We start from the raw sequence: 15461 nt of genomic DNA on the forward strand, positions 1-15461 counted from the left end.
ACCCTGTCCATGTTTAAAAAAAAAAAAAAGAGCGATGGACCACAGTGAAAGTTGTTTCTTTTTGTTGAAATAAAATGAACCGGCCCTCAATGCCAAATTCTCAACAACAAAAAACAAACAGGAAGGTGTCTGCATTTAGAAGGCCTGTATACACTAAGTCAGAATTCCTGACCTTTTCTGAATCTGGCATGTGTTTCTCTACAGAAATTAGTGGAATGAAAGGTCAAGTTTTAAAAATGTTTGAATAGAACCCAGGCAAAGGTAAATCTCTTTATCTTTTAAAAACTGTTAGTATCTTGCACTTGCTCAAAAAACTACCAGCACTGAGATTTAAAGCTAACTGGAAGAACAAATTGATACCAACAAAAAATTTAGAAAAAATGAGCCAGCAAACTGTCATGATACATGCTTTGAGTGGCACATGCAGTCCCAGTGGCTGAGTTGAAATGGGACAAGGCCATGCCTGCGCAGCGAGAGCAGGAAGGGCACCCCACAGAAGCAAAGTGAGCTCAAACTTCAACCGAGCAGTCTTGGAAGACGCAAACTATGCATGCAAATGCTCAGGGAGTCTGCTAGGGAAATCCATTTTCATTTTACCCATCTGCAGGGGCCAGGGTGACTGCCAAGTTAAAAAAAAATAGATGGAGAGGAGAGAGAAGGGAGAAGAGAGATTGGAAACCAAGAAATCCAAACCAACTGAATCAGCGTTCCCTTTGCTAGTGGCCAGGGGGCCCCTGGGACTCTGAGGGGTAGGTTGGCTGGGGTGAAGTTTTCACATGCCCATCCATGGGAGCCCCATCCCTCCTGTTTCTCTAGCACCCCTATTTTACATACTACCCTTTATATTAGACTTGTGGCCTTTCCCTAGAAATATGCGTGTGTGTGTGTGCGTGCGCGCGCACGGGCACGCACATACATACAGATATATTTGCATTTATTGATATGTGCATGTGTTGTTCCCTTCCAGAGACCTGATGCTCCTTTTGGTATGAGGTATTTCTTTATTGTCTTTGTACTCCTAGCACTCAGTGAAGTGCCATAAGGGAGGTGCTTATTAATAAATCCTTGATGTTTATTGACATTGTGATCCCTTCGAATTCTGAAATATGATTCTAGGGATTGTGGCCTCTCCCTAGACCAGGGCTCTCCAGCTACTCTCCAGTCTCCTCGGGGCAGACACAGGAGAGCAGAGAAGGTGCCAGGCTGCACTGGGTCAAAGGAGTCTCCTTCCCTCTCCCACAAGCCCATTCTCCACCTCCTTCCCTTACACACAGATCTCCTCACTTATTTTCTTGACTCACAGGATCATAGTCAGGTCAATCAACAACATCCAATGACCTAACTTAAACTAATGAAAGCAGCTCACACTTATACGATGCTTGGTATACATTATCTTAACGAATTCTCACTAGTGCCAAGTATTACTGACAATATTGCACAGTTGAAGAAATTGAGGACCTGAAAGAGATGAGTAACATGCCCAAATTTCCCTAGCCAGGAGCTGAGTATATCGACGCTCAAACTCAGGTCTTTGGTGGACAAATCCTGGGCTTTTTTTTCCACATCACCATTGCCTCCCAAGCACACTAAATCCTTACTTAGCTCCCAGGTCCTTCCTCACAGAACCTTGTACAGACAGTGTGGCCTCAAATATCCTCCTGCCTGATACAACTTGATAGTAATTTACACTTCTCCAGTTAATTCTAAAACTCGGTACCTCACAATGTCAATAAAAGCCAAGACCAGGGGGGCGGAGCCAAGATGGCGGCTGGTAAGCAGGGACTAGTGTGAGCTCCATACCGAGTCCCTCCAAAAACCTATAAAAAATGGCTTTGAACCAATTTTAGAACGGCAGAACCCACAAAACAGCAGAGGGAAGCAGGGCTCCAGGATGGTCTCTGGGTGAGGTCTATCCTACACGGAGCTGGGAGCTGGGAACAGAGTGGAGCAGAACCCAGCCTGAATGGCGTGGACCATCCAGACCAGAAGCCGGGCGGAGGGGGCCCTAGCGCCCTGAATCAGTGAGCTGCAGCAGTTACCAGACTCCTTAACCCACAAACACCAAAGACTGTGGAGAAGGTTAGTGGGAAAAGCTGCGGGAGTAGAAGGAGTTCGCGGTTCCGGCTTCCAGCCCCGGGGGCAGCGGAGGTGGGGCAGCTACAGCTGTTGTTACTTCCGGCTCCAGGCCCACCTGGTGGGAGGAATTAAATGGCGGATCAGAGCAGGAGTGCACAGCCTGCTGAAGACCTAAGCCCAGTCCGGGTTGGGGGCTCTTGGTGAAGGAGCAGTGCTGGTGTGGCAGAGCTGGCACCTCCCCCCCCCAAACGTAGAACATAGAACTCTCTATTCTACAAGCAGTCATACCCCACTGAAAAACTCAAAGGTCAAGTTAGTTGGCTGGGAATATGGCCAGGCAGCGAAAACGCACCCAGATTCAGTCTCAGACTCTGCATTCTTTCTTTGCTGACAAAGAAGACCAAAACATACAGCCTAAAGAAGTCAATAAAGTGCAAGAGCCTACACCAAAAGCCTCCAAGAAAAACATGAACTGGTCCCAGGCCATGGAAGAGCTCAAAAAGGATTTGGAAAAGCAAGTTAGAGAAGTAGAGGAAAAATTGGGAAGAGAAATGAGAAGGATGCGAGAAAACCATGAAAAACAAGTCAATGACTTGCTAAAGGAGACCCAAAAAAATACTGAAAAATACACTGAAGAAAACAACACCTTAAAAAATAGATTAACTCAAATGGCAAAAGAGCTCCAAAAAGCCAATGAGGAGAAGAATGCCTTGAAAGGCAGAATTAGCCAAATGGAAAAGGAGGTCCAACAGACCACTGAAGAAAATACTACCTTAAAAATTAGATTGGAGCAAGTGGAAGCTAGTGACTTTATGAGAAATCAAGATATTATAAAACAGAACCAAAGGAATGAAAAAATGGAAGATAATGTGAAATATCTCATTGGAAAAACCACTGACCTGGAAAATAGATCCAGGAGAGATAATTTAAAAATTATTGGACTACCTGAAAGCCATGATCAAAAAAAGAGCCTAGATACCATCTTTCAAGAAATTATCAAGGAGAACTGCCCTGATATTCTAGAGCCACAGGGCAAAATAGAAATTGAAAGAATCCACCGATCGCCTCCTCAAATAGACCCCAAAAAGAAATCTCCCAGGAATATTGTCGCCAAATTCCAGAGCTCCCAAATCAAGGAAAAAATACTGCAAGCAGCCAGAAAGAAACAATTTGAGTATTGTGGAAACCCAATCAGAATAACCCAAGATCTGGCAGCCTCTACATTAAGAGATCGAAGGGCTTGGAATATGATATTCCGGAGGTCAATGGAGCTAGGATTAAAACCTAGAATCACCTACCCAGCAAAACTGAGTATCGTGCTCCAAGGCAAAATATGGACTTTCAATAAAATAGAGGACTTTCAAGCTTTCTCAGTGAAAAGACCAGAACTGAATAGAAAATCTGACTTTCAAACACAAGAATCAAGAGAAGCATGAAAAGGTAATCAAGAAAAAGAACAAGAAAAAGAAATTGCAAGGGACTTACTAAAGGTAAACTGTTTTGTTTACATTCCTACATGGAAAGATGATGTGTATGATTCATGAGACCTCAGTATTAGGGTAGCTGAAGGAAATATGCATACATATATGTATATGTATATATACGGGTGAATGTGTATGTATGTATATATCTATGTGTGTGTGTGTGTATATATATATATAGATATAGATATATAGATATAGATATATAGATATATATATATAGAGAGAGAGAGAGAGCAGACACAGGGTGAGTTGAAGATGAAGGGAAGATATCTAAAAGAAATAAAATCAAATTAAGGGATGAGAGAGGAACATACTGAGAGAGGGAGATAAGGAGAGATAGAATGGGATAGATTATCTCCCATAAAGGTGGCAAGAGGAAGCAGTTCTGTGGGAGGAGGGGAGAGGGCAGATGAGGGGGGAATGAGTGAACATTGCTCTCATCAGATTTGGCCTAAGGAGGGAATACCATACATACCCAATTGGGAATCTTACCCCACAGGAAAGAAGAGGGAAGAAGATAAAAAAAAATGGGGGGGATGATGGAGGGGAGGGCAGATGGGGGTGGAGGTAGTCAAAAACAAACACTTTCGAAGGGGGACAGGGTCAAGGGAGAAAATTCAATAAAGGGGGATGGGTTGGGAAGGAGCAAAATATAGTTAGTCTTTCACAACATGAGTATTGTGGAAGGGTTATACATAATGATACACATGTGGCATATGTTGAATTGCTTGACTTCTTAGGGAGGTGGGTGGGAAGGGAAGAGGGGAGAGAATTTGGAACTCAAAGTTTTAAAAACAGATGTTCAAAAACAAACAAAAATGTTTTTGCATGCAACAAGAAAATAAGATACACAGGCAATGGGGCGTCAAAATTTATCTTGCCCTACAAGAAAGGAAGGGAAAAGGGACTGGGAGGGGAGTGGTGTGACAGAGGGGAGCGCTGACTGGGGAACAGGGCAACCAGAATATACGCCATCTTGGAGTGGGGGGGAGGGTAGAAATGGTGAGAAAATTTGTAATCCAAACTCTTGTGAAAATCAATGTTGAAAAACTAAATATGTTAAATAAATTAAAAAAAAAAAGCCAAGACCAGACCAATATCAATACTACAAACAGCTATGACAGCATGATGGCAGAAGGCACTTCTTTCAATGAATTATAGGCACGCATTCACTCAGCCCAATGCTGCCTGGAATTCATCATGATTTTTGTTTAGTAACTTTGGAGGTGCAGGAAACTGAAAATACACGTAAATAAAACTGAGAAGAGAGGCAATGAAAGTAGAGCCCTTTACAAAAAAATAAGAACAAAACAAAATGGGACCAAATCCAAAATAATCTTCCTATTCTCCTCTTCAAAAAGACAACGATGTCTAGGGTCTTCCTCCTGTGTGCTGGGTGCCCACTAATATCTATTAAATGAACAAGCAGATAAAACATTCACTGTCACTGATGCTATGCCGGAATGAAGAGTCATCTTCATCACCAGATTGAGGTGTCATCTGAGCTGAGCTATTAAAGGTCGGGTAGGACTAAAGTAAATAAAGATGGGCAGAGGGAAGAAAGGGAACACAAAGGAAAGCAAAGATATGGAAGTGGTAGAACACAAGCCCGGAGAAGGGATTGTGGCTGTGACTCAATGGAGTGTGTGCTTCCTGTACCATACCGGAAAGATGGGTCATTTCGTCAGAAGAGGGAACTCCCTCTCTCACTGCAGGTTGCCGTCAGGAACACTGCTGAAGGCACACAGCGCACAGAGCCTGCGATTTGTCCAGACTGACGCTGCAGTTGTCAGAGTTGGGATCTGACCCTAGGTCTTCATGACTGAGCCCAGCTCTGTCCACCGTACTATCCCCCACAGCTTAGTGAGAATTTGTTAACGCATTGGAATTTTGCCAATCTCTGTTAAAACACTTCCTTTTCTGTAGCTAGTTTTCCCTTAAGACAATTGCTAATATCTTTCAGTGGGTCTATACACCCTTCTCCCATGACTGTTACAACTAAGTAGCTTATAAAACAATGATATTAAGTGATATCTCTCAATGTAGAATAGACCGAGGCTCTTAGTGCTTGTCACAACTGAAATTATCTATAGTACTCAGGCACTACGTATTTCCTCCTAGTTCTTCAGTGACTCCTGGCCTCCTTGAGAGCTAAGAAAGTATGGGGGAAATCAACTGAAAGATTTATATACTCTTGGCCCTGAACTTTTAAGGGGCAATGATGGCAAGACAAGAACAGAAATGCTATCCACTAAGAATATATCTCTATCCATCCATCCATCCATCCATCCATCCATCCATCCATCCATCCATCCATCCATCCATCCCCCCATCCCCCCTCAGTTCAGGATATTCAGAAATGCAGTTACTATCTACCAGGTAAGCTGCTGAACCATACGAAGCGATAGATGTGGCCTGAATAAATTACTAGGAGGTGGCCTCACTGGCCTCAAGAAAACAAATTCTTGTTTAAACAATGGTTAAAATGTTGCTCTTTGGGTGCCATCATGCCCTGCCAGATTTCACAGTCTCCTGGTAATTATTCTCATCAGAGAAGATTTGCTTCATTCACACTATTCAGATTCTTTCCCTTGAGCCTGTGGTTCATGTGTTTCAACATGATGACAAGAAGCTTTCAGCAAAAAACTCTCTATTTGCTCAAGGTATTAAAAGCCCCATCCGCAACCTCACAGGGACATAATCATGAGCTCACTGTTGGGCCTAACTACATGTATATTACAGCTTAAAATTTCTTAAACTCAAGAATTTATTATAATAATTTATTTATTATCATAATTTTATTATAAATCAAGATATAGTAATCTTGAGATTAACAAATTTTAAAATAAAAAGCTTGCCAATTAAACATTTAGCATCAGCTTCAAGGCCATCTATAACAAGATTAAAGTCACTAATCATATCCCAGACTGTTTCCTTGCAGGCTTAACACACATGAAATAAAACGAGGAAATTGCAATCCTCCAAAGTGAGATATTCTCAGCCCATTTTTTGTATTACAGAAAAAGACTGAATGAAGCTTTCCTACAGCATCCACAGCATATACTGTCCTGAGAAGTCAACAAATTAGACACAATAATGTGCAAACCTAAAAGCAAGAAGATCCGTCTTCTTGGAATTCACCACTCCTATACATGAATTTTCCATAACTCTCGTACTGTGTGGGCAGATATACTAATGTGAAATTCAATAAAGACATTCTTTTCTTCAGTTTGCCTCAAGCAAAACTAAATGTTTTCCTACCAAAAGGAGAGATTAAAACCAACCTGAATTTCTTTTGGGCAGAGATCTTGCTTTGTCAATTTCCCCCTCGCATGGGGGAAAATGTGTTTGTGTAGAAAGAGAGAACTGTATGGTAGCATATCTATGACAGACACACTTAATTGTCTCAATCATACACAAATTCTCATTACTTCTCAGATTTCCTAAAATTATAGTTGTCTTTGAATCAGCTTTTTAGACAGCTTCTGGCTACAACAAAACCAATAATCTTACTGGCAGCATCCCGTAAGGGAAAAAGGTATGTGGCACTCTGTTTACAATGTGAAAAGTTGTGTTATTTTTTCCCCTTACACCTAACAATGAGAGTGTGATAAGCATTTCCTGAGGACTGGTGCTGATGCCTTTATCCACTGAATGTAAGCCGCTTCATGCCCCTGTGCTCCAAACGCTACGGTAATGCCTCATGTAACTCAAAGGTTGTTGGCTTCAAAGTTCTCAAAACAAATTTCTACTGGCCCAGATCCAAATATGGCAAAAGAAGATTTAAATTAAAGGCTGAAGCTAAAAATATAACATGCTCCAATGTCTTCTAATCAATGACATGTCTAAAGGTTGTTTTTTTTTTAAACTAGAGATAACATATGTATGTGTTATGCTACTTGGATATTACAGAGAGTGCTGGAGTTGGCAAACCTGGGGACAAATGGCAGGCTATTATTTTGAATTTATGCCAGTTCTTAACATGCTTGTGATACAGGTTGTGAATATTCTCATTTCTAAGAGTGAGAAAGTGAGGGATGTTTTGCTGATTTCTTTCTTTCTTTCTTTTTTTGCCTCAGCAGTAGCAGAATTATTTTAAAAGATTTACACTATGCCAAAGGATAAGCAAGGATGCAGAGAAGTCTGTACTAAGAAAATCAGCAGAGACAGAAAATATTTAGTAGCTGATAAGTTATTATCTAAACATTTGTTATGATTTACAAAGTGCTTTATATCTACTGTGTCATATGATTCTTACAATATGCCCATGAGGTAGGCACGGAAGTATTATCATACCCATTTTACAGACGGCTGTGGGCCAGCAAAGTTAAGCAACTTGTCCAAGGTCGTGCTAGTCAGTAGCAGAGCTGGGACTCCAACCCAGACCCTCTTGATATCAAATCCGGTGCTTTTCCTACCATAACACACTACAACACATCTCCTATTTCCAAAGTGTCCAACTGCCCACTACATTCTACTGTTTTCTAATGCAGGGAGGCCTGGAGCCTCCTAAAAGTGACTTTAAAACTCCTGTTTACTATCCATAAACTCTCAACAGTTTCCTTTACCACTCAAAGGCATCAGGCTCTGTTTGGACCTGTACAACCCCTGTGAAGCACAAAGCAGCCCATAACTTTCTTTCTCTATTATAATACATAGGGCAAAGGGGCAAAGTCTTGGTATTCTAACCTACAAAGGAAGGTTAACAAGAGAGACCTAGTTCTACAAAGGCTGCAGGCGGCAGCATGTCAAAGATGAAAACAGGGCTTCAAAAATTAGGGTTTCGTCTGCTTTAAAATAGCCATACTGTAAATGGAAGTTTGAAATGAGCACAAAACAAGGTGAAGTATTAAAATCAAACATTTGAGTGAAGAGTCACTCAGCTCCTGACCCAAAACCTCATGATCCGCTCCTGGGAAGGGCAGTAGGGGATGAGAAGAAAGGGAAGGCTGCTAGGGAAATTCTTCCAGCAAGCCATGAGAATGCGTATGCTTTGGAAACCTGTGCTCATTCCTCCTCCACCTTGTCTACAATAGAGAGGGGCATGATTCAGCCCTGCTACTGTCTACATTAGAGTCGACCAGCAGGTCAGAGAACTCTGCCTAACATGATCTGGAGTACCCAAATTACTGTTTGGTGTAAAATGCCACATGACTGGCAATACAGAACGGAATGTTAACATGAATTAATCAAGTATCCAGACTCGATGCTTTTAAAGATCCCTTCCAGATCTAACATTCTTTGGTCCTAGTCAAGGAGAACAACCAAAGAAGACAGACAGTAAGTTCTGCTATAATGTAATGTATCCTTGCTATGCAAAATCACATAATCAAAACCACAGGGCTCATGGGGAAAAGGGGGTTGGGGCACAACACTCAAAAACTTTCAGTAATGTAAACAAAGACAGGTACCTAATACAAATGGTTGCACAGTTTTATACGTGATAAATGATTACTCCCATGGCAGTAGTGTCAGTAACCTGGGGCCACCAGGCCTGGTCCTGGTTCCCACAAGTGGGAGGGCAGCCCTGGACTCTGCTGTGGCAGGAGGTAAGGGAGGAGGAAGGGAGGACCAGTTGTCCTCAGCCCACAAGGATGGCACCTGACTTTGAAAAAGACGTTAAGTTTGTTTCTGGAAGTAGCTGTCGGGGCTTGAGTGAAGTGATATTATCCAATCTTTCTGACAACATGCAAGGAACTGACATTGTTAGTAGATGCTTGTGTGTGTGTGTGTGTGTGTGTGTGTGTGTGAGTGTGTGTGTGTTCATTTTCTGTTTTCTTGCTGATTAAATCACACATAACTAAATATGAAATTTGCTTTATGCTAAAAGTGTTCCTTAATATATCAATGGTAGAATTATTTCACATTTTCAAGACAAGTGTCATAGCAGAGCTGACTGTACTTGGCATTTATTAAATACCTTTCGTGACTCCAAAAAAGTTTTCTTTACCAGAAAGTATATAAAATTGTAACATCTCTCAACAGAGATTTTGTTATGGGACATTTTGGAGGCAGAAGGCTGCATTTCAAGATGTGAATTTCCACCACATTTGTCTGGTTTTCAGGTGCTGCTCCAGCAGGGGGCACTCTTGTTTCTTTCAAGATAGTCCTCTGCTTAGTAATGGGCAGAGGGCCCCAAATGGATGGGCCCCGGCAGGACCTACTAACCTCCATGGAGACCAAACTGTGGGAACAGGCCTTGGCCTAGACTGGCCTGGTCTCCAGAAGCCAACATTGGGCAGGGTCACTGCTACCACCTCTTCCTGGAGGAATTTAAGAGTTTCTTCCAACCCTACTGCTCCCAGCTTCACTTGTGGAAGATGTCAATTAAGGTGTCCCAGAACAATAAGCCATAATTGTATATGAAGACAAACAAACGGAGGGACAGAGCACACAACACTGGGAGTTGGGAAGAAGCTAAGTGGTTAATATCATTAAAGATTTGCTGTGGAAAGCAAGGACATCAGTAGGGATGTTCCCTGCTTCCCCCACCCCCCCCCCCAAAAGAAAAAGGGATTTGTCATCCAGGACACACCCTATGTTCTTCAGTGCTTCCTGAAATTTTCTACAGTCTCCATAAACTAGGCAGCCATGCTTTACATCTGGACCAAGTCCTGATACAGTGGATTTGTGGGCTCTGACCAGGTAGATGCTCTTACTAGTTAAGTTGGTTCAACTTGGGTAAAAAATCACATTTTTCTTACTTTAATCATCGTGCTTCAATCTGAAACAAAAGCCTACATATAATAATCCCATATTACCACAACGTGTAAAGTACACAAGCCACTGAGTCCTGAAAATGAGCTACTTCTGAGTAAAACACAGTCAGCTCTTGAGAAGGCCAGAACCTTCCAGAGTGTATGTGCTCCCAGTCCTGTTCCCTCCATCTTTCTCCTTCGGGCAACTCCTCAATGTTCCTAGCTCTCCAGAACTCATTCAGGAAGTTACAGAACTTTTCTGACACAGCCATTAGCTACCACTTGTGAAAAAACTTAGCTCATCTCTTCTTGCTCATTCTAAGTACTTGGGAAGTGAAAATATCTCACTGGAATGTTTATTTCCTCTCTTAGGCAGAAAATATCAGTGTGAATGAATTTCATTTTTGTGACATTACCAAATCCATTTTTTCAGTATATTCCCTGACTTTCATTTTGGAATTTAAGTTAAACGCAAAACCATCAAATGGCATCAAATGACAACTCATCGAGGACTATCTGATGAAGTAAATGGAAGCAATATCCCAATTTTTCTTCTATATACACACTAGTACCAGAAGAATAAGAACAGATATCATTACATTACAGGATATTCTTATGAAAAAGACCTCATATGCCCTTTCAGAAAGTAGTTGCAGCAGTAACAAAGTAATATTGGATTATTTCTTTAAAGGAACTCATAGGACTCCAATTATTTAACTTGCTAATATTCACCCCAGCCCCAAAGGAGCATGAGGCAACTGCATTTTACAAGAGATGCACAGCAGTAGGTGACTTGCTCAAAGTCACACTGAAATCAGTGGTGAAATGGGATTACAATTTGATTCTTCTAATTCCTTTCAATACTTATCTCCACTCAATTTTTATCTCTTTTAGGGTCTAGAAGGTCTGTTCTGGGGAACCACCTTGGTCAGAATGTGATCGAAGACTTTAAGTTTTAAAATTACCTGTTCTGGGAGGTACCTGTTCAATTACTTCCATAAGGCTGACATTTACATGCGGTACCTTATCAAGAAGGTAGCCTAGGGCTGGTGCTGGGAGACCCCAACTTAACCAAACAACATTCCCTTCTTTCACATTTCCCAGTTAGGATACATTTCTTCAAAATAGTCAATGTGTGGAGGTTGGAGTATGTCAAGGGCAGAGAGTACCTGAGGGAAGAAAAAATAGTCACAATTAGAGAACTAAGATGGGCAGAAAATTCATCACATAATACATTCAAGGAAGCACCTGCAGCCCTTCAGGAGCTTCCCAGTTCAATTTCAGCCATGCACTTGACTTAACTGAGTGCTGACTTCATGAGTACAGACAGTTTGGGAGCTTGTTTTCTATAGTGAGTTCTGCCTTTGCCAAATGACCAGAGGATAAACCAAACTAAATATGCCTCCTGCACTGAAGAGAATCCAACAGTACCAACTAGCGCAACCCCACTATTATGTATATATTTAATGTTGTTGCCAGAGATCCTCTCAAGTTTGGGCGGGGAGGGGGGAGAGAAGGTTGTAGCTGTGGCACTGTACTTAATGTCTGTTGCTTAGAGCGGTTACAATCAGAAGGACACCAGACATAGTACCTACCAATATGACCTGAGTCAGCTCATCAGAGCAACAATCCAATGGATCTCTTGGCCCGTTTCCTTATACCTCTACTTACCCTAATTATGTCCCTCTTAAGTAATAAGCCCATTGTACTAATGGGAAATCCTAAATCAGTTAAATGACAGGACACAACGGCAGGCAGTAGAAGGAATAAGGATCACATGGACCTAGAAGCCTCAAGTTCCTGATTCTGGGCTCATTCTACTACATGGAGTGACCAGATCCCTTAAGGATTACTCCCTTTCAGCCAAGCATTTCCTATCTGCAAAGTTCAAATCAAGGTAACTTTTTTTTTCTCTGACAAGTGGCAGCAACTACACACAATTTAAAGGCCAATTAGGCAAAGTGGTTTCTGAATATTAATTTTTTTAAATGATACCTATCTTTTTTTGACGTAAAATGTTTATGCTCAGAGCACTGGAATACAATGAAAATGACAGATTTCCCAGTCAAGTCAAGGAATCCTTTTGATGATAAGAAAAGTAAGTTCATTCTCTATTTTTCATTTTTTTTCAAAAAGCTCTAATTACTCAATGTGATCAGTCCATGTAAATTTGCTCCAAAGTAACATGATGGACCAATTTCTGAACATGAATATTCGGCTCCTGGAGAAGGCAGTTGGAAATTAGTGCTTCGTCTGACATCTCCCTGACTTAACATTCTGTTTCTGAATAACGTACATCCTGCTTTTGGGAGTGGAGAGAGAAGGCTGGAGTGACAGCGTCCATTAGACAAACCCACTTTACACTTCAAATCTATCTGCTCTAATTAGAGGTTATCCAGAGGAAAGTGACAACCATATATTTGAACCCTGCTACAGAAGAATGGAGCTTTCTTTCTTTCTTTCTCCATACTCTCTGGCGAGGTTATTTGTAGAAAAGCCACATATAAAAAACAGGGCTAGACGTGTGAACCATGGTACTCAGTGGCGAGTTTGAAGCCATGAAGGAAATGACATTTCAGAACTCAGTATGGAATCTTTCCTGTTTGTGGTTGCATTCTCCTTCTCTTTTTCCTCTTCTTCCCACCCCACAATGAGCATGCTAAACTTTATCAGGAGAAAGGCTTACCAAGCATTTCTGGAAGGCAACTAGTGTTTAAGTTACATGAATATGAAACAATCAACCAACCAGATATCACCAATGGGATGAAAAGGAGCCAGAGTTTTCTGCCTGCCTGCTGCCTTCCTAAACCAGCCGTTTCACCATCCAGCCTTTACTTCAATTCAGCTTTTGAAAGGGCTGCTTGGTTCTTTGTATCTTCAAAATATCTGCAAACACTGACAAATTATCTTCCTAACTATATGTTTTAAAGATTCAAGAAACCAAAGCAATTCTTTCAAGAGTTACCAACAAATTTTATTCTGAGAACTTCAGTTTTGAAAATTTTAACTTTCATGTTCTAAGATTCACAAAAAAAGCTGATATGATCAGCAAATGACTTAGCTTTGATTAAGCCTTTAATCACCTGACAAAAGCAGTTTATTCCTTTGCATATTTTCAGGTTCAAGCAGTTAGGTGCACAGTGGATAGAGTGGGGTCCTGGAGTCCAAAGACTCATTTCCCTGAGTTCAAATGTGGCTTCAGACACTTACTAGCTGTGTGACCCTGGGCTAGTCACTTAATCTTGTTTGCCTTAGTTTCCTCATCTGTAAAATGAGCCTGAGAAGAGAATGGTAAACTACTCCAGAATCTTTGCCATGAGAACCCTAAATGGGGTAGCGAAGAGTCGGGCAGGACTGAAAGCGACTAAACAATGACAACAAATTTCATTTTCTGAAACATGAGGGAACCCTGGGCAAGAGCTTCACAGAAGGCTATATCTAGTATATTTAATTTTAGTAGACAACCAATCAAATATCTTGTTTTCCTCTTTCCCACTGTTAGAATTCTGAGCTCCTTGGGGAGCAGCAGGGCCCTTCAGTACACAAATGAGCCCAGCCCATCCAGTATAGGAATTAAACGGCCAACATCTGGATTTCTGCACTGATCCTCCTGGGAGTCTATAGGAAAATCTACCACCCAAGTGAAATCTAAGAGTTCCAATCTTCCAATTTGTTACTAGCCCAGACTAGTAACCTCATCATATAGCTTCCCTCATACCTCATCAATAGCCTAGCCCATGAATTATGCCTAGACCGCATATGCTTCAGTACTATGAATTAATGATAGGCTGCAAAGGGCCATTAGTTTCTGCAGGCATGGCAGTGTCACACCTCCATCTCCATACTCTGATGAAGCTACAATCTTGAGGATGTGGGTTCTCCTTCCGTTAATGCCTATTGTCATTTTGGGGGCCCTGGCAAAGTCATGACTTCACTGATGATCATGAAAAGGCTCTGTCTGAATGGGGCCACCCTACCCAGAGGACACTGGGAGCTGTTCATTTCCTGCCCCTATCTTTCCTTCTCTCTCTATTCAGACTGGTTCGGATTGTGGAGCTCAGAACAAGGAGAGGTCTCACAACTCCACAGTAATCATTGACCTGGGGAGGGAGACAGTGTCTGAGAACGAAGAGCAACATTTTCTGCCTTTCCCATCTGCTGATCTTGGTGTTGAGCAGGGGGACACAAGACCTATGAGACAAGCCATTTCTAGAGAGCTTTACACAACTTTCTTTGGCTGTAGCCAAAGTGTCACCTCTTTTCCTGTGTTACCAGTTTACAATGATGAGAAGTGGTCATCAGCAAAGATCATCTAGTGTTAGTGAGTGTGGGCTCAGTGGCCTTGGAGATAGCTTTGAAAAGAACACCTCCAATACCTAGGACATTGGTAGATTTACGACGCATGAGGAATAACCAAAGATTAAAACGCACTCTGCGTAAAGCAGCTAAATTAATCTTCTTACACCACCACTTCCGTTCTCATTTTCCCTCTGCATGACAACATCGAAACTCCTCAGCCCAGCATCAGAGACTTCTAAACCCCAACGCCACCATACTTTTCCAACTTCATCTCCTACCTCTCCCAACACAAACCCTTTACACCAGGGGTCAACAAACTAGCTTTATAGTGTTTAGAAATGTATAACCAATTCTTAGCTCAAAGGCCCAGGATCTGCCCCCTAGCCACAGTCTGACCACCCGTAATCTATACTCTTCTCTGCCTACTCAAATTTTACCCAAACTTCAAGAACTAACTTAACTTCTACCTCCATCTACTCGCCTTTCCTCTAGTCCACGGTGATCTTTCCCATCATTTGAACATACTCCAATAACATTTATTGCCTATGTCAGTCAAGCTAGACAGCAAACTTCTTAGCAGAGGGGCTCATTTTATACTTTTTGGGGGTATTGCCCACAGAGCTATGTACTCAAGGGGTGATCAATATTTATCAAATATTTGTTGAATGAATGAGTTCTCTGGGTCTGAGAAAACTTCACTAACCTCTCCACCTTGGGCTGGTTCCAGCCTGTTCTGCTAGTTCTAGGATAGATATTTAAATGTAGAAGAAACTGGGGGCCAAATGCCATTTGTCATTTAAACTGTCTCCACCTCTGGGGAGAGGTAACAGCGAAGATGCTCTGTTTTGACAGACACCAGTAGTTCCAAGCTTTAGGAGGCAGTGTTTTAATTAGTAAGATTTTA

General features: G+C 41.7%; 1 protein-coding gene across 1 annotated transcript in view; it reads right to left on the bottom strand.

Moving 5' to 3' along the window:
* The window catches only part of NLK (nemo like kinase), a 131919-nt gene that overhangs the window by 43061 nt on the left and 73397 nt on the right, over positions 1-15461 (bottom strand). The window contains exon 3 of the mRNA XM_036767898.1: positions 11372-11427. Coding sequence (XP_036623793.1) covers positions 11372-11427 — 56 coding nt within the window. The remainder of the gene's footprint in view (positions 1-11371; positions 11428-15461) is intronic.

This window comes from Trichosurus vulpecula, chromosome 7 (assembly GCF_011100635.1).
Source record: "Trichosurus vulpecula isolate mTriVul1 chromosome 7, mTriVul1.pri, whole genome shotgun sequence".
In the NCBI taxonomy this organism is placed as follows: Eukaryota; Metazoa; Chordata; class Mammalia; order Diprotodontia; family Phalangeridae; genus Trichosurus; species Trichosurus vulpecula.